The following is a 17419-nucleotide window of genomic DNA, read 5'->3' as shown; positions in this document are numbered from 1 at the left end:
CATGCGCACTAGTCCTGATTTTGACTTTACAAACTACACATCAGCCGTTACGGTTAATCAATATATGTTATATAAAATATACTCAGTTCTGACATATAAGCAATAATAGCTGTTAGTATGTCTGTCATGTAAACAGTTTATCTAAAATACAAAGCAAACGAAAAGACTGCATATAGATGCTTAATGCAGCCTCTTCTCAAATAATGCTCTGCTGTTCTCAATTTGTTCGATCATTATGTCGGAAATTCTAAATAATTTTAAATCTTAGGTTTTCATATCTACGACTAAAGAGGTTTAGTCACTACTGAGAGACTTTGCCATTATTTTTGATGGATTAAGAGAAAATTTATTTAAAGAAACCTGCATGATTTTTATCCAAAAGAGCCTCAATTGACCTAAAAGCTTTGTTTCATTAGCCATAACACTCCTGGTCCCCTGCCTTGAATTAAGGTATTTTATTCAGGTCCAAAACACTCAGATAAAGTCGTGTATTCAGCTGACACAGAGCATGAATAGTTCTGATGGTAACATCAGACTGTTTAGGTGAAATTAGTTAAATTAGATGTTAAAAATCACTAAAGGTGTTCTAGCAAGCAACACGTGCTGAATTTTAAAGTGGCGGAATTCTGGCTAAAGTCTGTAGTGAGAGTAGGGAGCAAGTGAAAGACAGTCTGAAGATGTGGAAGTATGCTCTGGACATAAAGAGGAATGGAAATCAGTAGAAGAAAGACAGATTACATGTGTTTGAATGTGAGGGAGGCAGGTGGGAAGGTGAAGATGCAAGGAGCAGGGACGGTCTAAATACCTGGGCAACAGACAGTAAAGAGAGTGCAGACAGGGTGGAGTGGGTGGGTGGATCAAATCAATTTTATTGTCACATCATGTGTGCTGGTACACTGGTTCAGCACATGTGAGTTAAATTCTTGTGTGCAGCTTCACAAGCAACAGTGGTGTGCACAATCCAGGAAATATAAAAAACAAAATCTACGAATAATAAATATGAGAAACATAAGCATAAATATATGTACAAATATGAGAATGTGTGCACATTACTAAATATTCATACCAAATATATATACATACATATATATACACGTGTATATACATATGTATAACATGTGCAGAAGTCAGCAGATGAATATTTTTCAATATGGAGTTTATGTTTATGGAGTTTATGGAGTTTAAGTTTCGATAAGTGAAAGTGAAGTGTCTATGAAGTGTTAGTGGTCAGTGTTTAGCAGTCTGGTGGCCTGATGGAAAAAGCTGTCTCTCAGTCTGCCAGTTCATGACCAGAACCTCCTGCCTGATGGAAGTAGTTTGAACAGTTTATGGCTGGAGTGACTGGAGTCCTTGATGATCCTCCCTGCTGTGGTCAGGCACTGCTTCTTGTAGATGTCCTAGAGGGAGGGAAGCTCACCTCCAATTATCCTTTCAGGACAGCGCACCACTCTGTGGAGAGCTTTGAGGTTGTAGGTAGTGCTGTTGCCATATCAAGAAGTGATGCATCTAGTGAGGATGCTCTCAATGGTACAACAGTAGAAGGTTTTGAGGATGCTGGGGCTCACTTTTCAATTACTTTGCAATGATGTTGGAGTTGCTAGTGGCCGTGCAGTTGTAGGTGTAGAGTGAGTACAGGAGAGGGCTCAGTACACACCCCAGTGGAGCACCAGTGTTCATTATGGCAGGTGATGAGGTAATGCTGCCACGTCTGACTACTTGGTGTCTGTCAGACAGGAAGTTAAGGATCCAGCTGCAGAGAGAGCTGCTCAGTCCTAGATCCTGCAGTTTCCATTGAGGAAAGAATGGTATTGAATGCTGAGCTGTAATCTACAAACAGCATTCTCACAAATGTGTCTCTTCTCTCCAGGTGCAAGAGGGCAGTACTTAGTGTCAGGGCTACGGCGTCATCAGTGGACCTGTTGTGGTGGTATGCAAATTGGTCCATTGATTTGGGTAGTGCAGAGCAGATGACGTTCCTGACCAGCCTCTCAAAGCATGGGTACAGGGAAGATGGTGGCCATTTTGAAGCAGGCTGGGATCACAGACAGAGAGAGGGAGCAGTAGATATTTGTGAACACTCCAGCCAGCTGAGCCACGGATAACTTGAGGACACGACCGACAATCCCGTCAGGACCAGTGCGTTCCCCTGTCTGAAGCACTTCTGCACATCCTCCTCAGACACCAAAGTATGTATAGTTTGGAGACAGTGGAAATGAAAAAGAAACAGGAGGTTGCGCTGAAGATAGACAGAAAGATAATTAAATCAGAGGGACATCTGAAAAGGAAATTATGTAACCACATAATTTCTTTAGGGATTAATAAAGTTTTCTGATTCTGAGAGAGGCAAGGCTGAGAAGATTTAGACTTGTGTAGGGAAGGAACAATGGATATACTGGACAAAAGATGTTGAAGATGGAGCTGCCAGGCAAGAGGAAAAGAGGAAGGATCCTAAAAAGGCAGCAGATCTGCTGCAGCGGCCCCTGTAGAGAGCAGTAAGTTTTCCTAACTGTACTTGTTATGTAAAAGTATATGCGGAAAATTAAAGTCAAAAGTAGAAGAACCACGCAGTTCATGTAGTAGTTTCAGTTTCAAACAGGAAAGGTCTTTTTCTGTTGTTTGGCGATCAATGAAGTTTTTTAGTGATGTAATTATTTTTTTTAATGTGTTATTTATTTATTTGTTTATTTAGACAATGTTTAAAACGCCTGGATGAGGCGCCTGCTGAGTGCCGATACTAGCTTTACTTTTGCTAAAATACCGATCGGACTAAACATGTGTTTTTGAAACGTTTATGAAAATTATGACGGACAAAGTTCACGGAACGACTTTCCACAGGGCTTTGCTCCGGCATTACGGTTAGCGTACCGGTCCATCAACACTTCCGGTCCGACCTTTTTCTCCCTCCGCCCCGGTGCCGTTTCACTTTGCGGCCCACGTGCGGCGTTAATTCGGGTTTTTAGCTTAAAAAAACCAAGTAAAAGTTTGGACCAAATGGCGTCGTCTTTCGAGCAGATGAGGGCGAACGTGGGGAAGCTTCTCAGAGGAATCGACAGGTACAAAGAACAACAGCAGACCGAGCTAACAGCTTAGCCTGGTTGCTAATATCGCAAGCTAACGTTTGGTGCAGTGAGTCAGTGGTGGCTAGCCCATACAGGGCAGCTTGATGCCTCATTAAACGAGTTTTATTGTTGGTTAATTACACCAACATTATATTAAAGAAATAATAAGTCAGAGTTAACAAATATTGGATAAAATATGTTTAATGTTCGTGTTGGATTTATACAGCTGCTAGCATTAGCCGGGTTTGCGCCATTGAACTGTAGACAATTTGTATTGGTGAGAAACCCTGGCTTCTGCGGTATATTGTTGTTTACTCATTTTCATTAGATGGACATTAACGGTTCATTCAGGTTAAAAGCGGTGATCAAAGATATTTCACACAAAGGAAGTCATTTACTGCATGAATAGGATTGTTTTCATCAGCCCAGGGTTCATTTTCTGCTTTCACACAGAAAATTAACCATTTACGCAGCTGTTGTCACCTGAGGCTCAACTGGTGGACCTTTCCACCGTCTATGATTTGAAATGATCACTAATTTGTAATCATAATACCTTACTAACCCAAGACAATTGCTTTGTTATAGAGCAGGGGTCGGTGTCCCTGCAGGTTTTAGATCTCACCCTGGGTCAACACACCTGAATCACATGATTAGTTCATTACCAGGCCTCTGGAGAACTTCAAGACATGTTGAGGAGGTCATTTATCCATTTAAATCAGCTGTGATGGATCAAGGACACATGTAAAACCTGCAGGGACACCGGCCCTCGTGGACTGGGATTGGGGACCCCTGTTATAGAGGCCCAGTTAAGATATAAACGTGAAAGACAGGAAATTGTAAACGCTATATTTAAAAAAAAAACAAGGGAAAAAGTAAGGTGCAAATAAGATATGGCGATTTAAGAAAGCCCAGATGTCATGAGGAGACGTAAAGTTTGTTGGCCACAGGTGGGAAGGATTTCTCATGGTGTTCTGTGCTGGATTATCTTTTGCTAAATGTGCTCCTGTTGCTTTCCAGTTTGAACGGAGGACCTGCGAATATTTGTCCAGTAGTGTCTGAATTTCGCTAGCCACGCTGTCTGGCATACAGTGCTGCAGACACACACTCTGTGGTTTCAACTATCCAGGGAAGCATGCAGCTGAGCCCAGTTAGTTTGATATCAAGTACGGTTGGTTTGATGGTTTTGAAGGCACTGAAAAAGTAAAAAAAAAAACAATACACAAAAACTCTCACAATGCTCGCTAGCTTTGTAGACCTGTTTGAGCAGGTAGAGACTGGCGTCCTCGTCTGGGCTGGTAGATAAACTGCAGAGGGATCCATCCGTGGGCTGATCACGTGCCGGGGCTGGTCTAGGATGAATATCTCCAGAGTATTCATAATAGACAATATCAGGGCCACTGGGATGGCATGACCTCTTCCACAGCATGGGAACCCAATGTAGAATCAGGGTTATCCTGAAGATGTAGTGCAACTCTCGACAAACATATTTTAAGCTTATAAGCACATAAATGAAAAAAAAAGCACTGAAACATTTGCTTTTATTTATGGATAATAATCTCATCTCCCCTCACAGGTACAACCCAGAAAACCTTGCAACGCTGGAGCGCTACGTGGAGACGCAAGCGAGAGAAAATGCCTACGACCTGGAAGCAAACCTTGCTGTGCTCAAGCTGTAAGTTACATAAGTTAACCAAACAGCAGCTATTCAACTTTAAGACACTGGATTTTTTTTAAAATATAAATAAAGGGAAAAATGTAATGATAGGGGGGAAAAAAATAGGTGGAGGAAGTTTTATCCAATAGGGGAGTCAAGCCCTGACTATGGCCTGATTCTGATCATAAAACAAAGGCAGCTCAGTCTCTGCCAGCCTGCCTCTGCTGCTGGATGTCGGCTCCAGGAAGCAGCAGATTTTCCTTCGGTAGGAAAGAAAGCGACTTTTACACACTGCTAAAAATATTACCGACTCTAAATAATTTGGGGACAGAGGCAGCTCTTAGGAATATACCAGAATGGTCTTTATTTGATTTACCTGTTGGATACCTTGATGTTTGAGTGGTGATGACTCTAATCTTGACATCTGTGCAGGTACCAGTTTAATCCAGCATACTTCCAGACTCAAGTGACCTCACAGATTCTGCTGAAGGCGCTGACCAACCTGCCACACACCGACTTCACACTCTGCAAGTGCATGATCGACCAGACACATGTATCCTTTTGGTGCTTTTTCTCTGAGCGTTGCATTCTGGGAGATTTATATGTGACAGGTTCTCTGAATGTGTGTGTGTGTGTGCAGATTGGAGTTATGGAAACTTTAAGAAGATGATTAGAAGTTCATACTTCTGTCCCACTTTGGACAGACATCTTTTTTTTTTTTTTTTTTTTTTTTTGCTGAGTATGAATATTAATCCTTTTACACTGCTGCAGTAGAAATATCTCCATTGTGCCTGATGGAGGTCCACCTCCTGTTATACCCAATGTAATCCTCAGTGAATTGAGCTAACCAGCTAAAATAATTATTTCCTCCCATTCTAGACAAAGTTGAAATAGTATTGATATGTTGTCTGAATTCCACGTCCATGCAGGTCATTAACAATGTGAAATCAGAATTTTCTGTAGGTGTTAAATGTTTGTTGTTATAAATTACTGGAAGAAAAAAAATATCTGTGCCAAAAAGATTAAAAGCACTATGAGTTATTATTTATTTTAGATGCAACCCCCCCCCCCCCCCCACCCACACACACACACACACACACACACACACACACACACACACACACACAGTATTCAGCTCCATGGGGCCCTGTTCATGGTGGAGTACCTCGAGAGCGCTCCCTTTGGAACAGGAAGTCTATCGAGTGGCAGTTCTTGCTTATATCAGAAATTCTCTGATTAAGGCTGTATTGGTGGTGTTAGAGAATCTTTGTGCAGGGCTGTGTATAAACAGATCAGGGTGGTGCTGGTGGCGGAGCTTGGCTCTGTGTTGGGGTCAGGGGGGCATTTCCTTGACTACTGTGTCGCAGCAGGAGGAGCGGCCCATCAGACAGATCCTCTATCTGGGGAACCTGCTGGAGACGTGCCACTTCCAGAGCTTCTGGGTACGAAACTCACACTAAACCACATGCACATAATCTCTGCATCCATGTAAGAGAAACACAATAAAACCTCAACAGGGCCATCAGCTGAAGGGCTGTGCTGAGGACACATGGTTTCCAGAAACTATTAGTATGGCCTTTTTTCTCAAGCAACAAAGTAGCTCGTAGAATTCAGCTTTTAGGCTGTTTTCTGCTTTTCTTTTTTTTTTTTAGCGTCTCCTTTCCCAGCAGGAGCAGCAGAGTTCAAAGGGCAAGTCAAAGTGGTTGGTCCAGACGCTAGCGTGCGTTGATTGGTTGACCATAGAAACAAGCTCTCAATGTTAGCATTTAAAAAAAAATGGAATGAAAAATGTGACACACATTAAAAGTTGTGTCCCGTCCTCCTGCTTCTACTTAAAATTGACATTAATCACCAAAACGGATCTCCGACCTGCCGGAGTCATCGGTGCTCATCTTTCCCTCAAACCTCGCCTGCTGCTGTTCCCTTCGTTTTAGTGTGAACTGAATGAATGAATTGTGTCCTAATCTTTCTTAAGTAGTTTGTTTTCGGCCCAACTTGCTCTTTGAATGAAGTATTCTGCTTCTATTTGTCGAAATGCTTTTGAAGCACATTTAAAAACAATTTTTATTATCATTTTAATCCTAATTGCCTTTCAGGACATTCCTGATTTCTGTGTTGCGATTTTTTTCTGGTTTTCTCGTGCTGATGTTTGTTTCCTCTCCTCTCTGTCCCGTCCCGTCCTGGACAGACGAGTCTAGAGGAGAACAGAGAGCTCATCGATGGCATTACTGGTTTTGAGGACTCTGTGCGCAAGTGTGAGTATCGTCCTCTGACTCAGCACGTTGGGCAGCACGCCACTACACTGAACACAAACAGCTGGTTTAATTGAACAACCTCAGACACAGACACGCCCACACAGTGCAGTGATGCAAATTCTGAGAATAAACCACATGAAACTGTTTGAACATGATAAAAACTCGAATGTTTTCTGTTTAGTTATCTGCCATGTTGTGGGCATCACCTACCAGACCATCGATCGCCGCTTACTGGCCGAGATGCTCGGAGACCCGCTGGGTAAGACCTTTGACACACACGTGTAAAAACCTGGCAGACGGCTCAGTGCAATCAACCTTTGATATTTAAAGACTATAAGTTGTTTTGACTGTGTGACACGTAACAACGCGCATCTGTTAAATCAGCAGCTACAGAAGCTTCTAATGGGCACAGCTCAACATAAATCGGCCGTCTTTAAAGTAAAGCGGACGATTGGACTCCATGTTGGTGGTAAATCTGTGTGAACCTCTGTTTTCTGTGTGTGCAGACACGCAGGTGAAGGTGTGGATGAACAAGTACGGCTGGACGGAGAACGAGGATGGACAGATCTTCATCTTCAACCAGGAGGAGAGCGTCAAGCCCAAGAACATCGTGGAGAAGATCGACTTTGAGAGTGAGTGTTGCTGCTGCGCGTATTAGTGCTGAGAAGTCACAGCTAATCAAAAAAACCCACCGAGAGTCAAACCACTCGAACGCCGCATTGTTCTAACTACTTGTGTTGTTTTACAAAAGCAAAATCGCCGGGGTTGTAATTAAAAAAAATGTTTTTTTTAGAGAGGGATCTCATTTGTATCAGCATAAAATCCATTTGTTTATTCTGTTAAGTAAGACTCATTACTGTAAGACAATGCACGCCACCACCCCCTCGTAGGCCTGGCAAACCCGGGTCCTTGCAGGTCTTTTGTGTTTTATTTGTTTCACTGTGACTGGAAGTGAAGTCAGAGATTTCATATTCATGCCTCATTTCCTTCTCTTTTCCCTGCTCTCCCTTTGTTTTCCTTTTGCAGGTGTATCCAGCATCATGGCCACATCTCAGTGATGGAAACGCATAAATACACTCACACACAAACAACCACACGCAGCAGTTAGGATGGAGTCAGACAGGTCATTAGTTTTCATAATCACAAGTTTTCTCAATAAAAGTAATTTATCATTTCCAGCCTGTCTGCGTTTGCTTCTTGATTGATTGATTTTTGATCTGTTCTCCTAAACAGTATCAGGGCGTTGGCTGAGAGCTGTTGGGAAGCCTTAAGGAGTCTTAAAGCTGCTACTTAGTCATCCTGTGGTGAAGGTGTTGTAATTTTAGGTTTGCTGTGTGTTGAGTGTGTGATGGTGTAAGAGGAAGTTGGGTGACTTATTGTTCACCCGCTCAGCAGCTTTGTGTTCTACACAGGTTTCCTCATCACTACTAAAATCTCAAATTCATGGGTGAGAAATGCGATTTGTTAGTCTAAAGTTAGAGTGCATCAAGGACCACTGATAACATTACAGTCTGTAAAATATGTCAGTCACCTTTTGGTTTGTAAAGTTCCCGTTATAAAGCCTCAAGTGGGGTTTTATTGATGTCACCATCTTAGATTAGATGAAACTTTAATCCCTCGGGTGGGTTCCTCCAAGAAATTCGGTTTCCAATAGCACAGCACCGACAGAAGTTACACATATGTAACTACAGAGACGTATATAAATACTGCGTATACAAAAGGGATAAATAGGAATAAGAATACAAGGGAATTGCACATTTCAAGTATTGTGAGTAACTTTAATAATAGTCTTTAACATGGTGTGAGAAGTCATTTACAAAATAAGAGTCAGTGTCAGTTAATAATATTTGCAAGGAGTAAATGGCCCATAAAGATATCTGGAAAGTGTTAACTAAGGTCAAAGGTTAAGTGAGCACAATTTCACATTTTCTGCAGATATCTAAACAGTCTAGGCTTCTTTTCCCACTTTCAGGAGGCGCCCCCTGCTGGTAGATAAGGTGTAAGGCACTTGAGTTTTAACTTCACAGTCTGTGGCAAAATTTGTAAGATTTGTAACAGTTACTGGAATTGGACACTAGTTTTCACACGCGTGTGTATTGGTAATGCTCCTGTGGCCTCTCCACTGAGGAAATCCTGGAAACCTTCAGCGGGTTTTCCGCCTTTACTGACTGAACACATCTGGGACTGTCTCACGCAACGCAATAAAAACCCTCCGGGACTGTTTTTCCCGCCCAGGTGAGCATCTACCTGGGCGGATTTATCAGGGGGCGTGGCTTGTCTGTGCACCTTATAAACAGGAAAGAGCGCTGAAAGTCAGGTAGAGCACGGTTAATGTTCGCCATGAGAAAGTCTTTGAGTGTATCGTCTGACAGCTCCCTGCCGCCGCCGGAGGACGATGTGGACTCGGTGTGCTCCGACGAGCTAATGGGCTCGCAGTCCCGCCGCTGGCTGGCGGAAATTCTGAGCGGGGGCATACCGCCGGAGAGCGGCGAAGTGAGCCCGGCGAGCGGGCTGTTCGTGGACTTTAACTTCCCCATGGGAGAGCTGGAGATGCAGCCCGGGGTCAAGTGGAAGCGACCAAAGGTAACTACGAAACGGAGAACAAACCCGTAACAGCTGCGTAACGTAAATGCATAAAAAACTCCCACAGAGTAAATACTGCAGTATCGAGCTCTCTTCATTTACATATCACACACACACACATATGTATGCGCATTCTTCTTCAGCACATTTCAAAAGGTAAGTGTGCTTTCTGCTCCACAGCTAATAGTCACTTTGCAGATTACAGATGTTGCACATACGCACAGTGACACCATCCTGCAGGGCAGTAAAAGACCAATACAAGTAGCGTAAGCTGCTCTAATAAAATAGTAACGGATTTCAAATAATAGATAAACACAGGCTAGTTTGCACTGCCCGAGTGTTTTCAGGTGTCACGCAGACACAACAACAGTACACGATGCAGTTTTGAAGTGCTTTACTTGTATTTCAATTTCATGCTGCCTACAATTAAGTATTAGTACAGCGTGATGCGTGTAGCTGGTTGTTCAGAGTTCTTTAAAACCAGCAGCTCTCTTCTTCCTTCGGTAATAATGTTGTAATCTCTGTGTATGTCTACATTATGTGCTTGAAGTTGTCTGGTAGTAAAACTTAGGGGTGGGTTTTTATAATCGATTCATCGATTAAAATCGATTCTGGCTTGGATAACGTAAAATCGATTCATTAAAATCCTGAATCGATTTTTTAATATAAATTTATTTTGTCCGAAATGCCAGAATCTCTGGTGACATCTCACAAAATTTCAAGAACCACCAAACAGTAAATGAGAGCAGGTACAGGGATTCTTCACATAGACTTAAACACAGGGCGTGACCCGCGGATCAGAATCAGTTAGATGTCGCCTTTCTCACAGTCGGGGCTGAAAGCCGACAGCTCGCTGATCCGGGTCCGCGCTTTGTGTTCACGCCCTTTATGCGCTGATTCTAAAGCTGTTAGTTTGATCTCTCTCCAAACAATATTGACCGAACCAGCAGCAAAAGAAGATCCAAACGCTTCACATAAACATGAATTCACTCTTTTACTGTTTTGCTTCCATTGCGATGCGCAGCTCTCCCTCTCTCCCTCTCTCTCTCTCTCCCCCTCTCTCTCGAACAGTTTCGCTTTCTTCATTATTCGCTTGCTTGTTACGCACAAGTCTACTGTTGCTTACAGCGCTGTCGGCCGCTGTTTTTTTTCCCTTTTACATTCTTCCGAAAAGAAAACCTCGTTTCTGCTGTTCAATACTGAACAAATTTAAACTTTTTAAAATTATTCAAAATGCAAAATGCTTAGCCGTGTCTCTAATAAAACCGCTGTAACGTCAGAGGTAATGTTCATTAATTAATGGTTTTCTTTCGTTTTTGATGTACTGCAGAATATTTTTATAAAATCCCAGGCCAGGAAAATCACCTACATGTTTTTCTGTGTTTTATCTTCAGCTACTTTGACACAAAGGCATCTGCTGTGATGCTCACAGCTTGGATAAAGTCTTGCGAGTGTCAGCTTCCTTTTTATAGATACAAAAATATGTAAATGTACTGATCTGAATTATATTTCTGACTGTCAAAATTTCCCAGATTTAAATTGAATCGAATCGAATTAAATCGAATCGTGGATCGAATCGATTCGGGACCTTGTGAATCGGAATTGAATCGATTCTAGAAATCAGTGACGATACCCAGCCCTAGTAAAACTCCTTTGCTCCTGCCACCACAGAGAAACAGAAGGATAATCTTTTAACATTTTACATCATTGTGCACATTTTGACTTTAGAGTTTCATATCTGGGATCTTCGCGTGTTTTGCATGTGAATTTTTATCTGTTGTGCTGCACCACAAATGTTTTACTTATTAACTTTTAAATATGTAAATATATACATACAGTAAAAAAAAATGGTATATTGAGAAAGCGTTCCTCCTTTGGCGAGGATGAAAAAGCTGAACGTAATGATTTATTCCTTTTTTTCTAGACATCTGTTAGACTGTTAAAAAGTTTCATGTTTTTGATGCGATATTGTGAATAAAAGAGTTGAAATACAGTAAAACACACAATATTACAAAGCTTCAAAATAAACTCCCACAGAGCTCCATGGGTTAAGTTAGGAAGTGAAGTGAAAGCCTTTATTGTCATTATACTGGTATAATGAGATTTAAAACGGCTCCATAAAGGTGCACATGTGCTTAACACATTATAAAAAAAAATACAATAATATAACTATACACTTAATATAAATACACTGCACTGGGTGACACAGACAGACAGCCAGAGAATGATGATACAGTCAGTGCAAATTAGTTTTGTGCATGTTTTGAGTTGAGTATGGTGATGGCTTTGGGGAAGAAGCTATCCCCGAGTCTGTTTGTTCTGGCCCGTATGGATCTGAAGCACCTGCCAGAGGGGAGTAGGTTAAAAAGATGGTAACCGGGGTGGCTGATGTCCTTCAAGATGTTTCTGGCCCTGCTGAGACAATGGGAGTTATAGATGGCAGACAAAGAGGGCAGGGGACAGCCACTGATTTTTTTTGCTACGTTTACCACCCTCTGTAATCTCTTCCTGCCTGCCTCTGTGCAGCTGGCGTGCCACACTGTCACTGCATAGGTCAGCAGGCTCTCGATGGTGGATCTATAGAAGGTCACCAGCAGTGGGGTGTTTAGTTGCTCCTTCCTGAGCACCCTTAGAAGTGTAGCCACTGCTTGGGCCTTCTTGACTAGCACCGTGGCGTTGACTGACCAGGAGAGGTCTGCAGAGATGTGGACACCAAGGAGTTTGAAGGATTCCACTCGCTCTACAAATTCACCGTTGATGTGCAGAGGGGCAGGGGCAGCTCTCTTCCGCCTGAAGTCCAGGATGAGTTCCTTGGTCTTGGTGATGTTAAGTGCCAGGTTGTTTAATGCACCCAGCTTCAGGACCTCATTTCCCCCTGTGACCAGTACTGTGTGTGATGCTGTAATTATCATTACAGAGTAACAGTCACATTTACACAATAAAGGCTGTATTTATACTGATTAAAATACTTTTAAGAGCAGCTGAGGTCACTTTGAGAACACCTGGATGGTTTTTTAAATACCAGGTAAAGGCAGATGGACAATAACTAACACCACATGTTATAACAGGACGATTCCACTCAGCGGGTCGAATTGCAGTTTCAAATTACACTTAATTTCACACTTATTTAAGTCGTTATTTTGTTTCTCTGAGTCTCTGTGGCTTTCTTTTACCTTTAACATTAAAAACTCACCTGGTAAAAATCTAAATTCTGGTGGATCTCTGTGAATCACTGTTACCAGTTACAGCCTTGTGCCAGATGTGAACCAGTGGTTTTTTTGCCCTGTAGTGTCCGAGTTGGTCAACTGGAGAGTTACAATCAGTGCGTGACAGAGTCATATTTGCAAGGGTGTGTTTCAGAAAGGCTCCACAGAGATAAAATGAAGGCAACCCAAACCCTGCAGGGCAACAGGAGGGAAACAAAGACAAGGCTCAGTGTTGTCCTTTAGTTCTGTATTATCCTGCATCCGCTCGCTTTGCTTCTCTTCTTTCTGACTTGAGGGCTGGGCAGGATGCAGGGTGGGTGAGATTAAATCTGCTGCTAAACTCTGTGTTGGCTAAATATGTAAAATATGCAACTTAGGTATCTGAACAGGAAACAAAGAATGCAGCCTTTCTGTTCACTTGCTTTAATAGAATATAATGTACGGTATATACTATAGTTTGACAGGTTTGTTTTATATTTGCTAATATATGTAAGATAAAACAAAATAACACGCATGTGCACGTTACACCGGTTAAGGCGCTCGTTAAAGTTCGGCTGATGGCTCACATTTCTGTCTTCACATGCAGAGTACTAATTTTGAGCATGTAACTTCTTGTTTCATGGTTTTATAACTCAGATCGTAGAGCTTCATGGTTCTAATGATTGACACTGATGAGATAATCACATCATCTCAGTGACTGATTGAGAGGTTTTGCATGTACCACGCTGGCTGAAGTTCAGTTTGACGATAGAGAGATTTCCCCTCCTTGCGGGAGCCTGGATAGCTCAGTCGGTAGAGCATCAGACTTTTAATCTGAGGGTCCAGGGTTCAAGTCCCTGTTCAGGCGATGTTGCTTTTAATCTGTTATAACACTGTCAAAGGGCCTGTTGTACCAATGGATTTACTGAGTTTATCTGAAGATGGTTGAACAGAAAAGATATCAAACAGCTAACTAAGCAAACACTTAACTCCTGTGTCATTCAAGTCTTTAGGACAAACATCGACCCGTAGTTACATTTTTGCAGCATTGCATTAAAATTGAGTTCCGGTTGTGGCATAAGTTACAAAGTAGATCTGACACAGAGGTATAATTCAGGTGTATAGCATCACACCAAGCTTTGCCTTAACTGGAGGCACTTCTTTCAGAGTATCATGGAAACGCTCTTGACACATTAAAACTTGTTCACCTAAAAACATTCCCTTTGGCCAGTTTCTGGGTGTGTTCCATGTCTAGAAATAGATTTTATTTAGGTTTTCATGTTTAAAGCAGTGTAGTATTCATTAAGATTGAGTCACTGAGTTCCTATAGATAGATCACGGAGTCTGTACTGACTGTTATTGTACAAACTGTATCTACACAAGGCTTACTGCCTGAATGGAGCACGCAGGATGCAGTGGGCACAAACTTGCTTTCTGTGACTCAAAAGACTTCAGATGGCAGTGAAAAGAAAAATGTCAGAAGTTCTTTGTCTTTGGTCCAAACAGGAAGAGCTGGAAGCACCACAGAGGTAAAAGGACAGAGGTTTAAAGTCTGATCCAGTGTTTGCAAGAATAAAACAAAGCTGAATCCATAAATGTTAAATATTTGAAATAGGATATAAAGTGAACTTTTCCTTCAGGTATTACTCATCTTCATATTCTATGTATTCAGTGTAACCTGAAGTGTAGGCTAATATAACAGCAAACGGTACGTTAGCAAACTTCCTGGAGTGCGTCATCCACAGCTGCAACATGTCTCTTTCATTTATCGCTGTTTGCATCTAAATACCAAGAAAACTGTTCAGCAGTGTGAAGTTCGATGTGTCTGTTTACAAAATCCTATAACCTGTATAGACTGATGCAAACTAAAGAAGACAGTTAAAGGCAGACATTTCTGAATGGGCAGGCTGTGAATTAGTACAACACACACTGATTTAGGGAGAAGGACACATGTCACAGGAACACCATCACAAAGAGAGTTGTCCTTCCTCTTACGCTGCATTAAGCCAGTGTTGACAGAATGAGGCCATAAATCCTGCATCGCTCCCTCCTAAATCTAACCTCTGAGTACTTACCTCAGAGACGCTTGTCACTCGTGTGTTCACCATCGTAGTTTGACACCTCACTGTCCAGGAAATCCAAAGAAATCCTGTAACTGTGGACTCTTTACCACAGACATATGGATTAGACACATAATGTTACTCAATTAAGTCAAGTTTACTTTTAAAGCACTTTTAATTTTATTCCCATCATGCAAAAAGTAAAAAACAAACAAACAAACAAATACAACATACAAGTGCATGTAAGATTAGAAGGTTTTGCACATTAAAAAAATGAATGCTATAAGTGTTTAAAAAAATTCTATGTAGTAAGAGTAGAGGGCAGGTGTATGGGAGATGGAGGTTAGCTCAGTAGAAACAACAGAATTCCTGTGTATGAATGAGATGTAAGAGTGAAGCTGCAAAGATCAGAGGTAGTGAAGATGAGTCAGCCATCCAAAGCAATGCATACAGCACAAGAAGAGAGTGCAGACAGGGTGGAGTGGGAGAAGATGAGTGGGGGTGATTCGTAACAGTATGATAGCAGCAAGAGTCAAAGGGAAGGTTTCAAAGATGCCAGTGAGACCTGCTGTGAGGAATGGTTTGAAGAAGGTGACAGTCATGAAACGAGAAGCTGAGCTGAAGCTTTTAAGATTTTGACTGGGAGTGAGCAGGATGGACAGGATTAGAAATGAGTATATTATCCACACATTTATCTCATATCGTTAGCTCTTGATATCAAAGCCAACACGTAGTTACATTAACAGCTAATCATTTCAACTGCTAATATCCACATTTTTAGGTAAGAATTTGAACTGTTCCACTAACCATTAGAGCCTGAGCAGCTCTGTAGAAAAGCATCAGCCTTTTGATCCTGGGTTCAAGTTCCTGTTCATGCTTTGGGGTTTAAAAATGTAAAGTATGCTGTCTTTGCTGTGTTGTACCACACAGGTTACTTCAAGAACACGGTGCTCTATAGCTTTCACTCATAAAAAGGTGCCCATAGTTTTTTTTTCACTGATTTCACCATTAATGTCATAATCAGGGGGGATTCTCTCATATCTGTTAACTATGTGCAACCTAGATAAGTGTAAACGTAGCAAACGTTGGTGCCACACACATTTTTGAAGACTGCATATGCTGGTGAATACACAGACAGTTTTTCAAAGTGTTTGTACTGATAATAAGTCATAACTCTTTGCAATCTGAGCAAGTCCAAGTATGCGGAATGACTCGAGTCGCCACTAGAGGAAGTTGTGGGGACGTCATAGATCTCAGGTTATAATACAAGTTGCTTCTTATCTTATCTCAGTTACTTTGTAATTGTCACACGAATGATCATTATTTATAAAAATTTGATACATTTTATTTATGCACCTTCAAAAATTCTATCATGATAAACACTGAACATTGGTGAAACTAATGTCAGTCTTCCTGTCTGACTCGGAGTCACACATCCAGCAGTGTTCCAAGTTTGTGCCACAATGTTCTGATGGATGAACTTTTATCTGCCTCTCCCTTTGGCTCTGCAGACAAGTCAGATCAAGTTTATTTGCGTTCATCTTCCTGCTCTTTCTTGTCTTTGTTTCAACCAATCATTGCTCTGTTTCCAGGAACTCTGTTCATCACCTCAGTTCATAGTAGATGGCGCAACGAGGCTGGATGTTCGCCAGGGGAAACTCAGTAAGTAGAGATCTCCTGTACTACTCGGTGGTATAAGCTAAGTATTTTCAGTTCAAGTGGACCTATTCTGCTCATTTCCACCACCTTTTCATTCTTGGACTCCACCAGAGCAGCTTTGCATGATTTGCTGTTCAGTCTAATCCTTCGCTTTGCCCACTGTCAGAAATAAGCTATAGCAGCTTATTTCTGACAGCCCTTGAACCCCAGGAGTGCACTGATGTGGTCACCAGAGCTGGCCCCACCCATTCAACATAGCACTACTGATTCCAGGAAATGCCCTGCAGCGTGTTTTACAGGCCTCCTAGAAATGCTAAGTCTGTTTTTGACAGGAGGGAGGGCAGGAGTCGGATAAAGACACAGCACAGATCCAGTCTGGATAAACAACCTCGTGCTGATGTTGATACTATTGTCCTGATTCAATTCAGTTCAGTTTAATTTTATTTATATAGTACCAAATCACAATAACAGTTGCCTCAAGGCACTTTATATTGTAAGGTAAAAACTCACTACAATAACACAGCAGAGAACTCCAACAAACACTCGACCCCCTATGAGCAAGAGCTTTGGCGACAGTGGGAAGGAAAAACTCCCTTTTAGCAGGAAGAATCCTCCAGCAAAACCAGGCTGTTCTGCTGGAAGATTATGTGTATAAACACATAATAAGTGGAAAATGTGACTAAAAAAAGGAATCCTCCAGCAGCCTACACCCTCAAACCAAGTTTTAAGACTAGTCTTAAACGTAGAGAAGATCAAAGAGATGCTGGAACCTCTCCCAGCTGACACTGGGTCACTTTGGAGGGTGGGAGGGGTGCACCCTGGAAAGAGTTCAGGGCCATTGAAACTGTGTATATCTCTGTTGCAGTACTTGCACTGGTGACTGGGTAAAATTAACTGAGCTGAGTGGCATCAAGGACAAAACAAATCGTATACAGTAGCTACATCAGATTGAGAACCTCAGGTC

General features: G+C 41.9%; 2 protein-coding genes and 1 non-coding gene across 5 annotated transcripts in view; all 3 read left to right on the top strand.

The window, feature by feature from the left end:
* The first annotated feature begins 2859 nt into the window (after window positions 1–2859).
* On the top strand, window positions 2860–8146 carry eif3k (eukaryotic translation initiation factor 3, subunit K). Of its 2 annotated transcripts, none has more exons than XM_086262458.1 (8): window positions 2860–3053; window positions 4633–4731; window positions 5146–5266; window positions 6081–6155; window positions 6902–6968; window positions 7150–7227; window positions 7475–7600; window positions 7995–8146. In XM_086262458.1, the coding sequence occupies exons 1-8, from the start codon at window positions 2992–2994 to the stop codon at window positions 8024–8026; spliced, it is 660 nt and encodes a 219-aa protein (XP_086118584.1). In that variant the 5' UTR covers window positions 2860–2991; the 3' UTR covers window positions 8027–8146. The 2 variants fall into 2 exon arrangements, with proteins under 2 accessions (XP_086118584.1, XP_086118583.1); XM_086262457.1 differs by having other exon boundaries at window positions 2861–3053; window positions 6078–6155.
* A 1117-nt stretch (window positions 8147–9263) lies between these two features.
* LOC147315182 (calpain-9) overlaps window positions 9264–17419 on the top strand; it is a 33620-nt gene continuing 25464 nt past the window's right edge. For both annotated transcript variants that reach the window (XM_086262456.1, XM_086262455.1), the window contains exons 1-2: window positions 9264–9551; window positions 16389–16458. In XM_086262456.1, the coding sequence (XP_086118582.1) occupies window positions 9300–9551; window positions 16389–16458 (322 nt within the window). In that variant the 5' untranslated portion in view covers window positions 9264–9299. The remainder of the gene's footprint in view (window positions 9552–16388; window positions 16459–17419) is intronic.
* On the top strand, window positions 13532–13604 carry trnak-uuu (transfer RNA lysine (anticodon UUU)). The gene has a single exon. It is a non-coding gene; the product is annotated as a tRNA-Lys (tRNA).

This window comes from Aulonocara sp. 'chitande type north' Nkhata Bay, linkage group LG14, assembly GCF_057382095.1.
Source record: "Aulonocara sp. 'chitande type north' Nkhata Bay isolate Kocher_YH1m ecotype deep benthic linkage group LG14, A_spYH_male_GT1.1, whole genome shotgun sequence".
NCBI lineage: Eukaryota > Metazoa > Chordata > Actinopteri > Cichliformes > Cichlidae > Aulonocara > Aulonocara sp. 'chitande type north' Nkhata Bay.
The sequence above is the reverse complement of the archived record's forward strand: the minus strand, read 5'-3'. Positions and strand labels throughout refer to the sequence as shown.

Excerpts from the sequence above, each read along its gene's own strand:
- eif3k (XM_086262457.1), top strand. The coding sequence starts at position 2,992 with ATGGCGTCGTCTTTCGAGCAGATGAGGGCGAACGTGGGGAAGCTTCTC. Across the intron at positions 6,969-7,149 it reads TGAGGACTCTGTGCGCAAGT|TTATCTGCCATGTTGTGGGC; the intron begins GTGAGTATCGTC and ends TTTTCTGTTTAG. Across the intron at positions 7,228-7,474 it reads GATGCTCGGAGACCCGCTGG|ACACGCAGGTGAAGGTGTGG; the intron begins GTAAGACCTTTG and ends CTGTGTGTGCAG.